At 46.9% G+C, this 19,007-nt stretch overlaps 2 protein-coding genes across 5 annotated transcripts in view; both read left to right on the plus strand.

Annotated features, from left to right (window-relative positions):
• The first annotated feature begins 155 nt into the window (after positions 1–155).
• KLK8 (kallikrein-related peptidase 8) lies at positions 156–5,827 on the plus strand. Of its 4 annotated transcripts, XM_011946278.1 has the most exons (6): positions 156–343; positions 704–781; positions 1,271–1,430; positions 1,598–1,860; positions 4,286–4,419; positions 5,619–5,827. In XM_011946278.1, the coding sequence occupies exons 2-6, from the start codon at positions 712–714 to the stop codon at positions 5,772–5,774; spliced, it is 783 nt and encodes a 260-aa protein (XP_011801668.1). In that variant the 5' UTR covers positions 156–343; positions 704–711; the 3' UTR covers positions 5,775–5,827. The 4 variants fall into 4 exon arrangements, with proteins under 4 accessions (XP_011801668.1, XP_011801669.1, XP_011801670.1 ...); XM_011946279.1 differs by lacking the exon at positions 1,271–1,430; XM_011946280.1 differs by lacking the exons at positions 1,271–1,430; positions 1,598–1,860.
• A 12,626-nt stretch (positions 5,828–18,453) lies between these two features.
• KLK7 (kallikrein-related peptidase 7) overlaps positions 18,454–19,007 on the plus strand; it is a 5,932-nt gene continuing 5,378 nt past the window's right edge. The window contains exon 1 of the mRNA XM_011946499.1: positions 18,454–18,596. The gene's annotated coding sequence lies outside the window, so the exon portion shown is untranslated. The remainder of the gene's footprint in view (positions 18,597–19,007) is intronic.

Here is a 19,007-nt window from a genome sequence, read left to right on the forward strand (position 1 = left end):
GTCTTGGCCCCCAGCCCTTTACGTTTCAGATCCTAGAGTCTCAGCACCGAGTCCTTCCTCTCCCTGGCCTCAGAAGTCTGAGATTCCAGCCCCTCCTCCCTCAAGATTTCACATTCAGCCCCCTCCGCCCCTTCTCACTCACACCCAGTGTTCCAGTTCCCAGAAGCTCCCCAGGCTCTAGTGCAGGAGGAGGAGGAGCAGGAGGCGGAGATTCCCAGTTAAAAGTCTCCAAAATCGAGCTAAAAGCCTCCAGAATCGTGTACCAGGCAGCGAGAACTGAAGTACTGGGGCCTCCTCCACTGGGTCCGAATCAGTAGGTGACCCCGCCCCTGGATTCTGGAAGGTGAGGTGCAGAGAGAGGTGCTCAGACACAGACATCAGGCCCCGGACCCTCCTTCTCCACATTCCAGGACCCCAGCCTCAGTTGCCTTTCTCTCTGGAGACCCAGCAGTCTGGACCCCGGCTTCCTCCTCTCCCAAATTTAGGAGTCCCAGCTCCCAGCTCCCTGTCCCCTCAGACCCAGACATCCAGGACTCCCTCCTCCCTTGGAATGTGGGAATCCAGTCCCCCAGCCTCCCCCTTCCTCCAGAGAAGCCCAGAACAGCCCCAGATATTCTCGGCTCCCTCCCCCGGCCCCAAATCCAGAACTGGGATTTCAGGCTCCTCCTTCCTGTCTACCGGCCCCGCCCTCTCCATTTACCAGACCTCACCATGGGACGCCTCCGACCTCGTGCGGCCAAGACGTGGATGTTCCTGCTCTTGCTGGGGGAAGCCTGGGCAGGTGAGGAGGGTTGCGGAGGCCTCCGGAGGGCAGGGGTCTGAAGGCAGCAGTGGGGCTGGGGAGTCTGTGGGAATGCCGCGGTGGTTATGTGGGTGCGTGTGCACGAATGTGAAGAGTGTGATAGGATGCAGGAGCCTCTGTGGCCTTTCCTCAGAGTGGATAGAGGCAAGAAACAGGTAGCAGCAGGTAGGAGGAGGTTCGGTGATGCTGTAAATTGTCTGAGTACCTACAGCCTGTAGGGGGCTGCTTGCTTGGGGGCATGTAGACTCAAGTGGAAGCATGTGGGGGCGTGCTGGGGTGTGTGACTCTTGTATGATGACATGCGGACTGCAATGAGCGTGCCCGTGTGGCAGCGTGCGGATGCCTGGACCTCCCTCACTAAGTTGTACGCGGAGAACTTGCCGTGTGTCCATTTGAACCCCCAGTGGCCTTCCCAGCCCTGGCACTGCCCCAGAGGGTGGCGATCCAACCCTCTCCCTCCTGCTGCAGGACACTCCAGGGCACAGGAGGACAAGGTGCTGGGGGGTCAGGAGTGCCGACCCCACTCGCAGCCCTGGCAGGCAGCCTTGTTCCAGGGCAAGCAACTACTCTGTGGCGGTGTCCTTATAGGTGGCAACTGGATCCTTACGGCTGCCCACTGTAAAAAACCGTGAGTGGATGACGGGGCCCGAGGTCGGCTGGGGCTAAAAGGAAAGAGGGGGGCTGGGGTTTCGACTCAGGAAGAAGAGAGCTGAGGACTGGACTCCTGGGTCTGAAGGAGGAGGGGGCCGGGTTCAATACCACTGCCTGGGTCCCAAACTATTCCCGCCATTACAGGAAATACACGGTACGCCTGGGAGACCACAGCCTACACAATAAAGATGGCCCAGAGCAAGAAATACCTGTGGTTCAGTCCATCCCACACCCCTGCTACAACAGCAGCGATGTGGACGACCATAACCATGACCTGATGCTTCTTCAGCTGCGTGACCAGGCATCCCTGGGGCCCAAAGTGAAGCCCATCAACCTGGCAGATCATTGCACCCAGCCTGGCCAGACGTGCATCATCTCGGGCTGGGGCACTGTCACCAGTCCCCGAGGTAGTGGGCTTGTCCACTAATGGGAGGGAGAGGAGGATCTGGTTGGCTCCGTGGACCCCAAGCTATTGGCAAAGCTTGGTCCCCCAGAGGGAGACAAGGAAGGGAAAGGGATCATGATGTTGAGATTCACAAGCGAGAGTCATACTAGAAGCCTCGAAGACCAGACTACTAAGAGTGATGAGAGAAAGAGAACCAACTAGCAGACTGTTAAGCAGGGCCAGAAAAGCCCCTCCTTTATGGCGGAGAGCACTATCCTATGAGACCTTTGGTTGTATAGGATTTTATATATTCTTAACACAGTTGGGATATTTGGACTTCTCAGAGGCCCAGGAAAACAGGCTCCTAAGCACCTTCCCCCACACCTCCCTCCTTTTTTTTTTTTTTTTTTGCTGGGGGAGACAGTTTCACTCGATTGCCCAGGCTGGAGTGCAGTAGCATGATCTCAGCTCACTACAATCTCTGCCTCCCGCGTTCAAGTGATTCTCGTGCCTCAGCCTCCCAAGTAGCTGGGATTACAGGCACCCACCACCAAGCCCAGCTAATTTTTGTATTTGCTATAGAGACAGGGTTTCGCCATGTTGGCCAGGTTGGTCTCAAACTCCTGACCTCAAGTGATCCGTCTGCCTCGGCCTACCAAAGTGCTGGGATTACAAGCATGAGCCACTGCCCCCGGCCTTTTTCTCCTTCTGGAACCCAGGAAACCTGGGCCCTGGTCCCTGGTCCCCTCTTCCCTCAGAACCGGGAGTCTAGGCCCTTCTTCTCCCAGGATCCAGCAGTCCTAGCTCCCTCTTGACTCTGGACCCCGGAGTCTGGACCTCCAATGAAGCTGTCCCTTTGGGACTCCAGAATCCAGACAGCCCCTCGTCTTCCTTCACAGTGAAAACATTAGGACTCAGCTCAGAGAGTCAAGGAGCTTCTCCAGGAAGTGGCAAGATCGGCATTCAGGTCCCTGCCTGCCTCGCTCCTGCTCTGAATGCTTTGGATGAGACAGTTTGCTGCTGTAGAAACACACAAGCTCGCAAATCAAGTAGATCAGTGCAAACTAGGGCTCTGCTCCTTCTCCCTGGGCAAATTCCTTTCCATCTCTGAGCCTCACTTTCCTCATCGGCAAAATGGGACTCACTAACCAATAGATTTTTTTAGCTACGTGAGGGTTCAGGTTCCATCAGTTTTCTTCATTGTGTTCTAGTGCTCAGAATGGTGCCTGCTACGTGGTAGATGCTCAATAAATATTTGTGGAATGGATGGCTGGATCAATAAATAATGAAATGAATGAATGCATCCCTCCTTCAAAGCGCTATTGGGAGGACTAAATGAGATTATGAGCATATTGCTTTTGGCACGTAGAGATGCCGGATGGAAGTTTTTCCCCCTCAGAGAGGCTTTGAAGAATTCTATTCCTCAAAAGAGGTTAATAAAAAAAGATCAATTCCACTTTCAATCATTAATTCAACTCTTGTTTACTGAGCACCTATTATGCCCCAGGGGTTGTTGCAAGCACTGGATATACAGCCATGAGCAAACTGTACAAAGTTCTTGTAGTTATGGAGTTGCAAGCTAGGTAGGAGAAACAGACAATAAACAAATACACATAAAATAAAATATTAGGTAGAGTTAAGTGCTGTAAGGAAGTATTGTGGAGTGTAAAAGGATAGGGAGTAATGCAGGGATGGTATTTTTTAATCCGAGTGATCAGGGAAGGCTTCCAGGAGGAGGTGACATTTGGAAGGAGCAGAATTTAGCACAGATTGAGGACCTGGCTGTCTGACGGCAGGAAGACTGGAAAGAGAGGCTCAGAGGTATCATAAAGGGGCACCTCCAGGCCGGGCGCGGTGACTCAATCCTGTAATCCCAGCACTTTGGGAGGCCGAGACGGGCGGATCACGAGGTCAGGAGATCAAGACCATCCTGGCGAACACGGTGAAACCCCGTCTCTACTAAAAAAAAAAAAAAAAAAAACTAGCCGGGCGAGGTGGCAGGCACCTGTAATCCCAGCCACTTGGGAGGCTGAGGCAGGAGAATGGCGTGAACCCGGGAGGCGGAGCTTGCAGTGAGCTGAGATCCGGCCACTGCACTCAGCCCGGGCGACAGAGCAAGACTCCGTCTCAAAAAAAAAAAAATAAATAAAAAGGGGGGGGCACCTCCAAGTAACCCCCCTGCCCCTTGACTTGAAATTGGCTCAGGGCAAGAAAAAACATGTGAGATCCGAGGGCTCCTCTCTAGATGGAGAAAGCCCAATAGCAGCGAGTACAGCTTTGTTTAATGTGGTGAGAAGTGATGTCCCCTGTGCAGAGTGTCAGAAAATTCCCCCATGCAGCTGGAAAACTCCCCCATTACATCCTGGAAAGAAAGGGGGTTAGATTCAGACAGGGATGAAGGCAAATGGCTGCTCTCTCAGGGAATCTTACAACCTCTTCCCCCTCAGAGAATTTTCCTGACACTCTCAACTGTGCAGAAGTAAAAATCTTTCCCCAGAAGAAGTGTGAGGATGCCTACCCAGGGCAGATTACAGACGGCATGGTCTGTGCAGGCAGCAGCAAAGGGGCTGACACGTGCCAGGTGAGCGATTTCTGAGATCCTCCTCCTCACTCATCCCTCATTGCCCTCTAGAGTTTTAAGGCTTGGATGGGGGGTGGGGGTGGTAAGGGGAGTGACCCCAAAGACTTAGCACTCAGAGTGGTCGCCCCTATCTCTACAGAGTGGGAGCCAGGTTCGGAGAAGGCCAAACTTTCTCTGAAAGTCACACCGCATAGGGGTTAGGAGCATTTAATTGCTACTGTTTACTTTGGAACCCTTACCTACAGGACAGGGTGCAGAGTTGGGGGCTATAGAGGGTGGGGTAGATGTCCAGGAAGGAGAGAGTCTGAGGCTAGAGGTTAGGCGAGTTCCCTGCTATCGTTCCCAGCATTACATCATGGAATTTGTGCCTACTTGACCACTGGCCAGGTGATCAGCCACTTTTCTTTGAGACCGGGCTAGAATCCCAAGGCTGGTTCCCTTCTGTGATTGGTTCCTTAGGAGACAATGGTGTCTTCCCAGTTGGCTGGGGGAAATGGTGCCATTGACTTCAGTGCCTCCTCAATGAGCTCCCATCCCTTTCTCTTGGGATTGATTATAGATATAACTCTCTCTTCCAACTGCAGCTTCGTTGTTCCTAGCACTTACCCCGGCTTTGTCCCCTTCCTGGAAGCCCCACCGCCTTTGCCAATGATTGGTCCCTAAAGACAATGCTTTCTTTTTCTTCTTTTTTTTTTTTTTTGAGATGGAGTCTTGCTCTGTCGCCCAGGCTGGAGTGCAGTGGCCGGGTCTCAGTTCACTGCAAGCTCCGCCTCCTGGGTTCACGCCATTCTCCTGCCTCAGCCTCCTGAGTAGCTGGGACTACAGGCGCCCGCCACCTCGCCCGGCTAGTTTTTTTGTACTTTTTAGTAGAGACTGGGTTTCACCGTGTTAGCTAGGATGGTCTCGATCTCCTGACCTCATGATCCGCCCGTCTCGGCCTCCCAAAGTGCTGGGATTACAGGCTTGAGCCACCGCGCCCGGCCTTCTGTCCGTGTTTTGACCACTACCCTTAGACACCATGTCTGTCTGTACATGGAAGCCCCAAGCCCTGTCCTCACTGGTCTCAGGGGACAATTCTTTTACCCTCATTGGCTACAGGGGACCAGTCATGCTAAAGAACTGGTAAAACGCTGGCACAGCAGGAAAAGGGACATTGTGGACATCTCAGATGCAACTCTGTTCTCATTCTCCCTGTCTAGGGCGATTCTGGAGGCCCCCTGGTGTGTAATGGTGCACTCCAGGGCATCACATCCTGGGGCTCAGACCCCTGTGGGAGGTCCGACAGACCAGGTGTCTATACCAACATCTGCCGCTACCTGGACTGGATCAAGAAGACCATAGGCAGCAAGGGGTGATTCTAGGATAAGCACTAGATCTCCCTTAATAAACTCACAGCCATCTCTGGTTCCTCGCCTGTCTGTGTTTTGGCCCTGCAGGGAGGGCTGGATGGGGATCTGGGGTTGTTCCTGCTGGCAGGCTAGGTGGGGATCTGCAGAGACCAAGTTCTCATAGTCACTTTGGCCATCACCACTGCCTAAAGTGATCCCTTATTTTCCTGGAAGAACTTGGGTAAGAGCTTTATTTCACGGGAGAAAACACACAGGTTTTCAAACATTCAGTGGGTTGGTATGTGAAAGACAGTTTTGAAAAAGTTTGTGTTTCGTTTTCCTGAGCAAAGTGTTCACAAGCTTTGGAGGTAAAATTTTCCACGTTTAAAAAAAAATTGGCCAGGTGCGGTGGCTCAAGTCTGTAATTCCAACACTTTGGGAGGCCAAGGTGGGTGGATCACCTGAGGTTAGGAGATCGAGACCAGCCTGGCCAACATGGCGAAACCCCATCTCTACTAAAAATACAAAAATTAGCCAGGTTTGGTGGTGGGCGTCTGTAAACCCAGCTAACTCAGGAGGCTGAGGCAGAAGAATCGCTTAAACCCAGGAGGCAGAGGTTGCTGTGGGCCAGGGATTGCGCCCTTGTACCCCAGACTGGGTGACAAGAGCGAGACTCGGTCTCAAAATAATAGTAATAATAATAAAATAATAATAGTGCCAGCTATGGTGGCTCATGCTTGTAATCCCAGTACTTTCACAGGCTGAGGTGGGAGGATCTCTTGAGCCCAGGAGTTCAAGACCAGCCTGGGCAACAATGTAAGACCTCACCTCTATTTTATTTAAAAAATAATAATAACAACAAAAAAGGAAAGAGAAAAAATTGTGAGATATGCATAGAAAAGAGTGCAGAAAATATATGAAGAGCTTAAATATTCACAAATGAACAACCATAAAACCACCACTCGGGTCAAAAATCTTGAGAGCTCCCAAAAGTCCAGATAGAACTCTTTCTCACCCCGTGGAGCCATCTGGTGGTGTCTGCTGTGGCAGAAGGAAATGAGTGGTGTGTGCAAATTGAAAGGGCATTTTGGGAAGTTTTCATTAAAGCAAAGGCTTAACATAACTTGTTTTAGGGAAAGATAAGTGTGGGGGAAGTAGTTATTACAAGGATATAAACAGTCACTCTCCTAGTGGTGCAGGTCAGGTGAGCCCAAAACTGGAGCTCAGCCAGGGAGGGTTCCTGGCTTTGCCCAGGAAATAATTCAAGGGCAACCCAGTGGTGTTAGCGACTTTTCTTGAAACAGTACTGCACGGTAGCAGAGGCACTGCTCCTTGCAGAGCAGGGCTACCACATAGGCATTGAGCACAAAGTAGCAGCTCAGGGCCAGTTCTGTAGTCATATTTAGTCCCATTTTCAATTACATGCAATTTAAGGGGTGGATTATTCAGAAATATCTAGAGAAGGGCTGGTAAATTCTGGGTGTTGTCATGGCAATGGTAAACTGTTATGGTGCTGGTGGGCACATCTTTTGGAGAGGTGCTTTTGGTGCCTTTTCCCTGTTCCAGCAGTCTTCAATCTAGTCCAGAGTCAAACCCTGCCTCCATTTCACTAGGATCTCTCAGATAATAGTCTCATGAAAGAGAATCTGATCTGTCTAGCTTACCTTTTCTTCTTCAGCCATATCATTGGTCACTGAATGGCCAATCATTTGATCGCATCCCAGTCAGGTGGCCAAATGTTAGCCAATCAGTGACCACTTGGAGTCATGTGATATGAAACATGGCCACTTAGTGCTCTGGGAAGGCAGTGTCCCACAAGGGGCGTGGGTGTGTGAGATACTTTGCATTCATCAATCTCCATGATGGTTTATGACAGTTCCCCCATAGCAGAAATTGTGAGGAAGTCTTTCAAGAATGGCATTAAACTTCTGATGCCAGGGATGCATTTCTGGGTGGACATCTCAACTCAAAGAATTGTTTTATAGTTTTTATTCTGGAAAATTTCAAACATATGCAAAATAGAATAACATAATGTGTCTTCATATACCACCATTCAGCTTCGATAATGAATGCAAGGTCTGGTGCAGTGGCTCATGCCTGCAACCCCAGCACTTTGAAAGGCCGAGGCACGAGGATTGCTTGAGCCCAGAAGTTCAAGACCAGCCTGGGCAACATAGGGAGACTCTGGTCTCTACAAAAGATTAAAAAATTAGCCGTGCATGGTGGCATGCATCTGTGGTCCCAGCTACTCAGGAGGCTGAGGTGGGAGGATCACTTGAGCCTGAGAGGTTGAGACTGCAATGAGCTATGATTGTACCACTGCACTCCAGCTTGGGTAATGGAGTGAGACCCTGTCTCAAAAAAAAAAAAAAAAAAAGGAGTTAATGCAAAACCAATTCTTGTTTCACCTATACTCCCACCACACACTTCCCTAATGCCAGAATATTTTGAAGCAAATCTCAGTCATCACATCGTCTCATTCTTAAATATTTTAGTATGCATTTTTAACACAGGGGACGGCAAATTACAGCTGTTGGACCAATTCCCCTGATCTAAACATACTTTTTTTTATTTTTTGAGATGGAGTTTCGCTCTCGTTGCCCAGGCGAGAGTGCAATGGCATGATCTCAGCTCACCTCAACCTCTGCCTCCTGGACTCAAGCAATTCTCCTGCCTCAACCTCCTGAGTAGCTGGGATTACAAGCATGCACCATCATGCCCAGCTAAAATTTTTTGTATTTTTAGTAGAGATAGGGTTTCTCTAGTTGGTCAGGCTGGTCTTGAACTCCCGACTTCAGGTGATCCATCCACCTCGGCCTCCCAAAGTGCTGGGATTACAGGCATGAGCTTGATAAGGAATAGTAATAAAAAAAATTTGTACCAAATTATCATTGCTACATTTTGAATTTCATCAATTAAAAATTGTAAATTTTTTTCTCTCTTGCTATTAAATATCTACATAATAGCTTCCATTTTTCTGTCTTAGTCCACATAGGCTAAAGTGTTCAGTGTCCGGCCCTTTATTTTAAAAATTTGCCAATCCTTGTTCCAAAAGAGGCTCGTTTTAAACATAACCAACTTACATGATCACACCTTACACAGTTGGTAGTTTCTTAGTATCATCCAATGCCCAGGAGATTTTTTTCTATTTTGAGACAAGGTCTTACTCTTGCCCAGGTTAGAGTACAGTGAGCATTGCACAAACAATGCCTAAGGCAGTTTCTACCTCCTGGGTTTCAGCCATCCTCCCACCTCAGCCTCCTGAGTAGCTGGGACCACAGGCATGTGCCACCACGCCCAGCTATTGTTGTCTGTTGTTTTCTTTTTTTTTCGGTAGAGCTAGGACTCTACCATGTTGCCCAGGCTGGTCGAGGAGAACTTTAATGTCTCCAATGGAATATAAGCCTGAAAAGACTTGGTGACTGATTTATTCAATCTTAGGTACTAAGGAGGGGCATGGAGGGAACATAGCAGCTACTATCATAAACAAAAATCTCCTTTCTCTTGGCATCTTGATATTAATCCCAGGGAGGAACTCTAATTGGTCCAGTTTGAACTGGGCCAACCCCTTGAATCTGTCTTTGTTGCCAGAGAGAAAACACTAATCTTGGCTTGGCCTGGGTCATTTCTCCACCTCAGTGGGTGGGTGGAGTTGGAGAACTATGATTGACAGTTTCACCGCGACTATAAGAAATAAGGCAGCATCTCCCTCAAAAGAAATGGGGTTCTGCTGGGAGGCGGAGGTTGCAGTGAGCCGAGGTCGCACCACTGCACTCCAGCCTGGGTGACAGAGTGAGACTCTGTCTCAAAAAAAAAAAAAAAAGAAAGAAAGAAAGAAAAGATAAAAGGAGGAAGAGAATCCGCGAAGTATGAAACAATGGGCCATCAGAACCCATGGGCTGAGTCAGGAGGCACGAGGGTCACAGTGTTCAGAATCCCTCAGGGAAGGGCACAGCTGGCAAGATTGGCAGATGCCAGTTCTCAGGTGTGATCATGAGCTGGAAGATGAGTCATTTAACAAAGGCTCAGGACATAGGTCTGAGGGCGACGGAGATATGGGGCTGGGTGTCTGGGTGAGACTTAGCAACAGGTGCTGGGACTAAATGCAAAGGGCACAGGGGTCCTGGATTTGGGCCTCTCTCTGACGTGGGGATATGCATCATTAATAGACCAAGAGTGATCCAAGTCTGTTTTGAACCAAATGAGACTCAAGGTACATGTGGATGTAACAGGGAAATTTCCTTCTCAGAGTATGGATTTGTGCAGCAGTGATACCATGGGCCTTTGAATCCCAATGTTCAAATTCTGACTTTTCTCTTTTTCTTTTTTTTTTTTTTCTGAGATGGAGTCTTGCCCTGTCACCCAGGCTGGAGAGCAGTGGTGCAATCTTGGTTTACTGTAACCTCTGCTTCCTGGGCTCAAGTGATTCTCCTGTCTCAGCCTCCTGAGTAGCTGGGAGTATAGGCATGTGCCACCACATCTGGCTAATTTTTTGTATTTTTAGTAGAGATGGGATTTCACCATGTTGGCCAGGCTGGTCTCGAACTCCTGACCTCAAGTGATCCACCCACCTCGGCCTTGCAAAGTGTTGGGATTACAGGCTTGAGCCATCGCACCCGGCTGAATTCTGACACTTCTGACTCCTTAGCTCTGTGACTTTGCTCAAGTGATCTAGCCTTTTTTAAATCTCCATTTTCTCATCTATGAAATGGGGATGATGGGGCAAGGGGCAAAAAATAAAAGTGAAATGGAGATGACAATCCTCACCTGGACCGATGTGAGGAGAACAGACGAGGTCTGCGAAGCACCTGACACACCACACTAAATATAGGGGGAAAATAAAAATGGGAGCTGCTTCTTCATTCCGTGGGTGATGGGCTGAGGGAACTCTTGTTAATTCAGTACCTGTTGCATGCCCATCAATTTTCCATTCATCATTTTATTTAATCCTCCCATTTGCCTCAATAAATAGGTTTTGCTCTCTTCCACTTTGGAGAGGGGCAAAGTCAGACTCAGAAAAATGAAGTCACTTACCCGAAGTCACAGGGTGGGCAACCAGGATTCAAATTTGGGTTGAAGGTCCAAGTTCTTTCTAGTTCTTTCTGTCACACCGCATGGTGGAATGGCTCAGGGATCAAGGCGGGACTGAATCTAAGGCCTGTGGACCTGTAGATAGATGCCAGAGGTTTGCAGACTAGTATTTATTTAAGTACCTCCTATGTTCTCCGGTCAGGGCGGGGTGCTGGGAAAAAAAAAAAAAAGAACCCCACACACATTTCCTCTGCTTGTGATGACCAGTGTTTGGCAACAAAATCAGGTTAAATAATTAGGAATATAATTTACAGAATGATAGATGATGAAAAGCAGAGGATAGACGTTTTGGTGACTTAGGAGTGAATAGCAGGGCTCTAGAGTAGCCCGGCTCCTTCCCTTTCTAACAGGTGCTGAGGAGGCAGAGGACTGAGGGAGTAGAGAATCTAAGGATGAAGATGCAGGCAGTAGATAATACACCAGAAGTCTTGCTACCATTTCTCTCTCTGAGAAGCCGGGAAGGAAAGATACAGATTGCTGAGTCATGGAGCTGTGAGGCCAACTGGGCTGGAGTCTGCTTCTCCTTGATTTGGGAGCCCAGGTCAGGAATGTTGACATCCTTCACGATCAGAGTCCTGCTGTGGAATGGGCAGGGCTAGATGTCCAAGTTCTTGGATCCAATTTTGTATTTGATGAGAGTAAATGTCTCAGAAGATTTTGGGACTCACCTTGAGTTGGGTATTATAGCATCAATGTTAGCAAGGTATTCGTTGGCAGACTTTATTTTAGAGTGTTTGCAAAATGAAGGGTCAAAGTTGTGTGGGGAGCTGGAGAAATAAAAACAGAATTGGGAAAAGAATTGGGGATGGAAATGAGAATGGGATATTAGGTAGCAATTGGGTTGAGGATGAGAATAGGGGTAGGACCGGGGTGAGAGTGTTAGAACTGGTGTTGGATGTGAGGGGATGGGTTCATGGGGGAGGATATGAATGTGGGCTTCCTAGAATATGATGGGAATGGAGACTAGTGTCTGAATTATCCTGGGGCAGGTTTGATGCTCAGGCTGTGGCGACATTCACTGCTCAGGTCAAGGTTGAATTTGGCTTATGGCTAAAGGTTCAGGATTCAGGTCAGGAGGGTTAAGGTTGATTGAGGTCTGGATCCTAGCTTGAGTTGATATTTGCAGTCAAGAACTCAGTCAAGGTTTAGGTTATTGGTTGAGATACAAATTGGGGTTGATCAAGGATAAAGCAGAATTTGAGGTTCAGGATTGGGTACCGATTAAGGTTTGGGGTTAAGACTGGAGCATACTAAAAAGTCAAAAAAACAATAGATGTTGGCATGGATGTGACGAAAAGGGAACACTTCTACACTGCTGGCAGGAATGTAAAGTAGTACAACCTCTATGGAAAACAGTATGGCTATTTCTCAAAGAACTAAAAGTAGATCTACAATTCAATCCAGAAATCCCACTACTGGGTATCTACCCAAAGGAAAAGAAGTCACTATATCAAAAAGACACATACACACATATGTTTATTGCAGCACAATTCACAATTGCAAAGATATGGAACTAAATTAAGTGCCCATCAACTGATGAGTGGATAAAGAAAATGTGATGTGTATGAACCATGGAATACTACTCAATCATAAAAAGAATCAAATAATCTCTTTTGAAGCAACTTGAATGGAGTTGGAGGCCATTATTCTAAGTGAAGTAACTCAGGAATGGAAAACCAAATGACTTACGTTCTCACGTATAAGTGGGAGCTAAGCAGTGTGTACACAAAGGCATACCAGGTGGTATAGTGGACATTGGAGACTCAGAAGGGGGAGAGTATGAAGAAAATAAGGGATAAAACACTATAAACATTGGGTACAATGTATACTATTTGGGTGACGAGTGCACTAAAGTCTCAGACTTCACCGCTATACAATACATCCATGTAACTAAAAGCCACTCATACCCCAAAAGCTACTGAAACAAAAAAGACTGGGGCTTATGTCAAAATACGTGTTCGGAGTTGTGTCAAAGTAAAGGTTGGAGTTAGAGTTCTGCTTGAAGCCAGGGTCTGAGGTCTATTCTTGCCATATCAGAACCATTTGACCATATCTCCCATGTCTTCTCAATGAATGGTGTCACTGTCCATCCAGCAAGAGACTTTGAAATCTTAACATCTCCCAGTACCTCAACACAACCTTCATTCTGTCTATCACCAAGGCCTGTTGGTTCTCTCTCCTAAGTGCATTTTGCTCTTAGTGCTCCTAAGTGCAAAATGCTCCTAAGTGCATTTTGAATCCATGTACTTAACATCGTCTCCACCTTTCAACCACCTGTATCCAAGTCACCATCTTCCCTCATCTAGACAACAACAATGACTTCCCCCTATGGTTGCCCAGTATCTTCACATCCCACCCAAAGCCAGCTTTCACACAGCTGTCAGGTTAATGTTTTGAAAATACAAATCTTGTTATGTTATTTCCCTGACTAAGGTTCAAATGGTTCTTCATTTTCCATAGGATAAAGCAAGACTCAGAATGACATCCAGAGCTTGTCATTATGTGGTCCCTGTTAACCTCTGGCCTCTGAGCTCCAGCCATAATGCCTTCTATCTTGGGCCTTTGCACATGCTGTTTTCTCTACACAACACACTCCCCATTCTCCTCCCATTTTCTTCTAGTTACCAGAAGAAATTTTCTTCTAGTTTACTATTTCTAGTTACTAGAAAATTTATTCTTGTCTACTTCTAGTTACTAGAAGATTTCTTCTAGTTTACTATTCTTTCAAATCGCAGCTCATAGTCAATTCCTGGGTCAAAACCCTCTGGAAGTGCCTCAATAATACCTTGCACCTTTCTTTCAGAGCATGCCTTGATGTTGTAATTTTACGCTTGTTTATTAATTATTTGACTGTCTTTCTTTTATATGAGACTATCAGCTCCTTGAGGGAAGAGATCCTATCTAGATTTGTACACCATTATATCCTCATTGGTAGATAGCTACCACCCAATACATATTTGTTAAATATATAAAGGATTGGTGTTAAAATATTGCATAAACAGTCAACAACTTTTCATTAAAAAAACAAGAAATGCACAGTATAGAAGAAAAACTAAGAAAAAATAAATTTAGATGAGAGGTAGTCAGGTATATGATCAAAATTACTATTTTTTTAAAAAAGACTATTAATCTAAAAATTAAATTGGCCATCTTCACATTAACGATGGCCAAGATGGGATATAGGCTGAAATGGGATACAGGGATGAGGGCTGGGAAGAGAGGTAAGACTGGAGGCATGGTTGAGTTTGTTGATTTATGTGACTTCAAGATATGGAATCAAGTTAGAATTGGATTTGGATTTATGGCTTGGAATCAGATTTAGGATGTGAGTCAAGATTCTGATTCAACATTTAGGTCTTATAAAGATGATTTTGGCTACAAGGACCAAGCAACTCTAACCAAGAAAGGGAATCTGAAAAAGTTTTGACATGAAGAGGCTCCATCGTTGGTTAATTCACCAGCTCAGTGACTTCATCAAAGACCCAGCTGATTCTCACCTCTCTGGTGGGCTACCTGCAGTGTTTTGACTTGGTCCTCTGGTCACTTCCCTCTGTGGTCCCTGGAGTGCTGGCACAGTCCAGAATTTGCATCCAGAAAAGACACCATCTAGCAGAAGAAAAAAGACCCCGTTCAGTGCCTCTTTTAAAACATGAGAAAGTCTTTCCTAGAAGTGCCCCAGTGGTCTTCCCCTCCTCCTCATTGGCCAGAAGAGCAGGACATGTCCATTTTCAAACTAATCAAGCTAACAAAATATGCCTTTGATACTTGGTTCATTGAGGCTTATAGTCCTGATGAGGATAAAGGATTATCCAAACAAAATGGAGCCTCTGATAGAAAGACAGAAGGAGTGAATGCTTGGGTACACAACAAAAATGTCTACTATTATGGGTCAAATGTAGAATTGAGTTGGAGTGCCAGGCGCAGTGGCTCACACCTATAATCCCAGCACTTTGGGAGGCCGAGGTGGGCGGATCACCTGAGGTCGGGAGTTCCAGACCAGCCTGACCAACATGGAGAAACTCCATCTCTACTAAAAGAAAAAAAAAAAATTAGCTGAGTGTGGTGGTACATGCCTGTAATCCCAGCTACTCGGGAGGCTGAGTCAGGAGAATTGCTTGAACCTGGGAGGCAGAGGTGCAGTAAGCCGAGATCACGCCATTGCACTCCAGCCTGGGCAATAAGACCGAAACTCCATCTCAAAAGAAAAAAAAAAAAAGATTTGAGTTAGGGGTCAGCATTGAGATAAGGTTTAGGTCCAGGGTAGAGAAAGAAAATCTCATTTTAGGGATCTAATTTAGAGGTTGAGGTCAATTCTAACTTTAGAGTGTGTCCAACAATGGTTCCTGTCTTATTCAAAACAAAAGCCAAAGACCTTTCAGACTCCATGTCATCAGAGTCCTGTTATATTTCTGGCCTCATCCCCTGCCCCTATCTCCTTTGGTCACTCTGTTCTGGTCGCAGTGGTTTGTCTGCTAGTTCACTTCAGACATGCTCCCTGGCTAACACACTGGCCTGCTCGCTTTGCCTGGAACTCACTACCTTCAAGCAGCCACCTGGATCCCTCCACCATCTCCTTCAAGATTTTGCTCAAATACCACCTTCACATGGGGTCTTTCCAACCAACCTTCCTGATATTATAAGCTCAGGGATCCTTGAGGGTAGAGGGAATCAGTAACTCCCCAACCCTCTTCCTCTCTTGGATTTTCCCTCGTAGCACTTACAACCACCTAACAAACTCTACATTTTATATGCTTATTTTTGTACTGACCTGACAGTACAAAACAAGAGCCTCTATGAAAACAGGAATATTTTTTATCTCTTTTATCACTGCTGTGTCTCCGAGAGCCTGAATAGTTTCTGGCACAGAGTAGATGCTCAATGGATATTGTTTGAATGAATACAATGAACAAAGATGAAGGTACAAAGAAGTTCATCTTGGCATTATTATAATTAAAACTATCCAAGTGTATTTCAATTTGAGGCAGATGACATGCACCACGATACAAGCATAGTATGGAATATTACACAACCATTATAAAGGAAGGAAAAGTAATCTAAATGTACCAGGAGGGAAAAGTTTTCCTCTTTTTAAAAAATAAATGTTATTGTGTATATTTAAAGTGTACAATATGATTCAATGTGATGTATATACATAGTACAATGATTACTATAACTGAACAAATTAACATATCCATCATCTCACATAGTTACCCATTTTCTTCCCCTGTGGCAAGAGCAGCTATAATCTACTCATTTAGCAAAAAATCCTCGGCTGGGCGCGGTGGTTTAGGCCTGTAATCCCAGCACTTTGGGAGGCCGAGGCTGGTGGATCACCTGAGGTTAGGAGTTGGAGAGCAGCCTGACCAACATGGTGAAATCCCATCTCTACTAAAAATACAAAAATTAGTTGGGCGTGGTGGTGCACACCTGTAATCCCAGCTACTCGGGACACTGAGGCAGGAGAATCACTTGAACCCGGGAAGCAGAGGTTGCAGTGAGCCAAGATCATGCCATTGCACTCCAGCCTGGGTGACAGAGTCATACTCCATCTTAAAAAAAAAAAAAAAGAAGAAAGGTTCTTCTCTTCTATGTGTCCATGTAGTCTCATCATTTAGCTCCCACTTGTAAGCAGCAAGTTGCCATATTTGGTTTTCTCTTCCTGTATTGGTTTATAAGGGTAATGGCCTCCAGCTCCATCCATGTCCCTGCAAAGGACATGATCTTGTCCTTTTTAATGGCTACATAGTATTCCATGGTGTATATGTACCACATTTTCTTAATCCAGTTTATTACTGATGAACATTTAGGTTGATTCCATGTCTTTGCTATTGTGAATAGTGCTACAATGAACATACGTGTGCATGTGTTTTTAAACAGGATGATTTATACTCCTTTGGGTACACACACTGGGGCCTATGAGAGGGTGGAGGGTGGGAGGATCAGAAAAAAATAACTAATGGGTACTAGGCTTAATACCTGGGTGATTAAATAATCTGTATAACCAACCCCCATGATGCATGTTTACCTAGGCAACAAACCTGCACATCCTGCCCATGTACCCCCGAACTTAAAAGAAAAGTTAAAAAAAAGAAAAATAAATATTTGCTTAATAAATTCATAAATGAAGCCCTAAAAAAGGTTCTATTAGATAATGTTTAGTACAGACATTTTTATTATAAATAAATAATATACAAAGAAATCTATGTATAACATGATTAAAATGACCATGAGAACATAGATCCTAAAGAGGGCAAATATTAGTGGGGTGGAGTTAGGGAAAGCATTGTTTTTAACTTACACCTCTCTATTAAGTTGGGAATGGGTTCAGGCTTATAGGCACGACTGGGATCAGCTTGGACAAGTTCCCACAGGCGGGCCAGAATTAGGATGCAGGATCTAGGCCACTCCTGAGAGGGGGTGAGGGCAAGAAAACAACCCTAGAAGCCGGGCGCGGTGGCTCACACCTGTAATCCCAGCCCTTTGGGGGGCCGAGGTGGGCGGATCATGAGGTCGGGAGATCGAGACCATCCTGGCCAACATGGTGAAACCCTGTCTCTACTAAAAATACAAAAGATCTGGGAGTGGTGGTGCATGCCTGTAATCCCAGCTACTCGGGAGGCTGAGGCAGAAGAATCGATTGAACCCAGGAGACAGAGGTTGCCGAAATCATGTCACAGCACTGCAGCCTGGCGATAGAGACTCTGTCCAAAAAAAAGAAAGAGAAGGAAGGAAGGAAGGAAGAGGGAGGGAAAGAAAGAGAGAGAGAAAGAAAAAGAAAGAGAAAGAAAGAAAGAGAAAAAGGAAGGAAGGAAGAGAGAGAGAGAGAGAAAGAAGGAAGGAAAGAAAGAAAGAGGAAGAAAGGAAGGAAGGAAGAGAAAGAAAGACAGAAAGAGAAAGAAAGAAAGAAAGAAAGAAAGAAAGAAAGAAAGAAAGAAAGAAAGAAAGAAAGAAAGAAAGAAAGAAAGGGAGAGAGAGGGAAAGAAAGAAAAAGAAAGAAAGAAAGAAAGGAAGAAAGAAAGAAAGAAAGAAAGAAAGGAAGAAAGGAAGAAAGAAAGAAAGAAAGAAAGAAAGAAAGAAAGAAAGAAAGGAAGAAAGAAAGAAAGAAAGAAAGAAAGAAAGAAAGAAAGAAAGAAAGAAAGAAAAGAAAAAGAAAGAAAGAAAGAAAGAAAGAAAGAAAGAAAGAAAGAAAGAAAGAAAGAAAGAAAGAAAGAAAAAAAGAAAGAAAGGGGAGAGAATCCAATCACTCGGGACGCTGAGACAGGAGAGGCCCCAAAGAAGGACCGAGCCAGAGCCTATTCCCTGAGCTCAGCCCGTCCTTGAATCCCGCCCCTGCCCCTCAGACCCAGCGCACCGGGTCCCTCCCCTGAGAGCAGCCAGGAGGGACTGTGGGACCGGAACGTGCGGGGGCGCAGGAGCCGGGCACCGCCTGTCCTTCGGAGGGAGGGTGGAGAGTGCAGTGGTGCCAACTGCTCTCGCTGCGTCAGGGGTTCCAGATAGCCAGAAGCGCAAAAGCAGGCGGGGGCGTCCCAGAGTCAGCTCTGCCTGCACCCCAGGGCACTGGGGCCGGGCGTGGGGCAGGGGGTGGTATAAGAGGACCGCCCAGCAGAGGGCTGGAGATCTTGGAGCCCAGCTGTGTGCCAGCTCAAGTCCGAACCTGGATCACATCAGATCCTCTCCAGGTGAGAAGAGGCTTCATCAAGGGTGTACCTGTAGGGGAGGGGGCGATGCTGGCTCCGAGCCTGACTCTGCTCCCAAGAGGCAGGGCCTGCAGCCCGGACTCCCGGTCCTGAGCAGTGAGGGCCTGGAAGTCTGCAATTTGGGGCCTTTTAGGGAAAAAGGAACTAGGGACTCAGAAGTTTGGGTTCCATAGGGAGGGGCAAGATCGGAGCCTAGATTCCTGGCTCTCTAGGGATCTGAAGAACAGGACTTTTGGGTCTGAGGGAGGAGGGGCTGGGGGCCTGGACTCCTGGGTCTGAGGGAAGAGAGGCTGAGAGTCTGGACTCCTGGTTCTGAGAGGTGGGACTGGGACCTGGACTCCTAGGTCTGAGGGAGGAGGGCGATGAGGGTCTGGACCCCTGGGTCTGAGGGAGGAGGGCGATGAGGGTCTGGACCCCTGGGTCTGAGGGAGGAGGGCGATGAGGGTCTGGACCCCTGGGTCTGAGGGAGGAG

This window comes from Colobus angolensis, unplaced genomic scaffold (assembly GCF_000951035.1).
Source record: "Colobus angolensis palliatus isolate OR3802 unplaced genomic scaffold, Cang.pa_1.0 Scaffold25, whole genome shotgun sequence".
In the NCBI taxonomy this organism is placed as follows: Eukaryota; Metazoa; Chordata; class Mammalia; order Primates; family Cercopithecidae; genus Colobus; species Colobus angolensis.

Bases quoted from the DNA above. Each gene is read 5' to 3' on its own strand.
- KLK8 (XM_011946278.1), top strand. From the start codon at position 712: ATGGGACGCCTCCGACCTCGTGCGGCCAAGACGTGGATGTTCCTGCTC. The intron at 782-1,270 runs GTGAGGAGGGTT...CTCCTGCTGCAG, and splicing joins GCTGGGGGAAGCCTGGGCAG to GACACTCCAGGGCACAGGAG. The intron at 1,861-4,285 runs GTAGTGGGCTTG...CTTCCCCCTCAG, and splicing joins CACTGTCACCAGTCCCCGAG to AGAATTTTCCTGACACTCTC.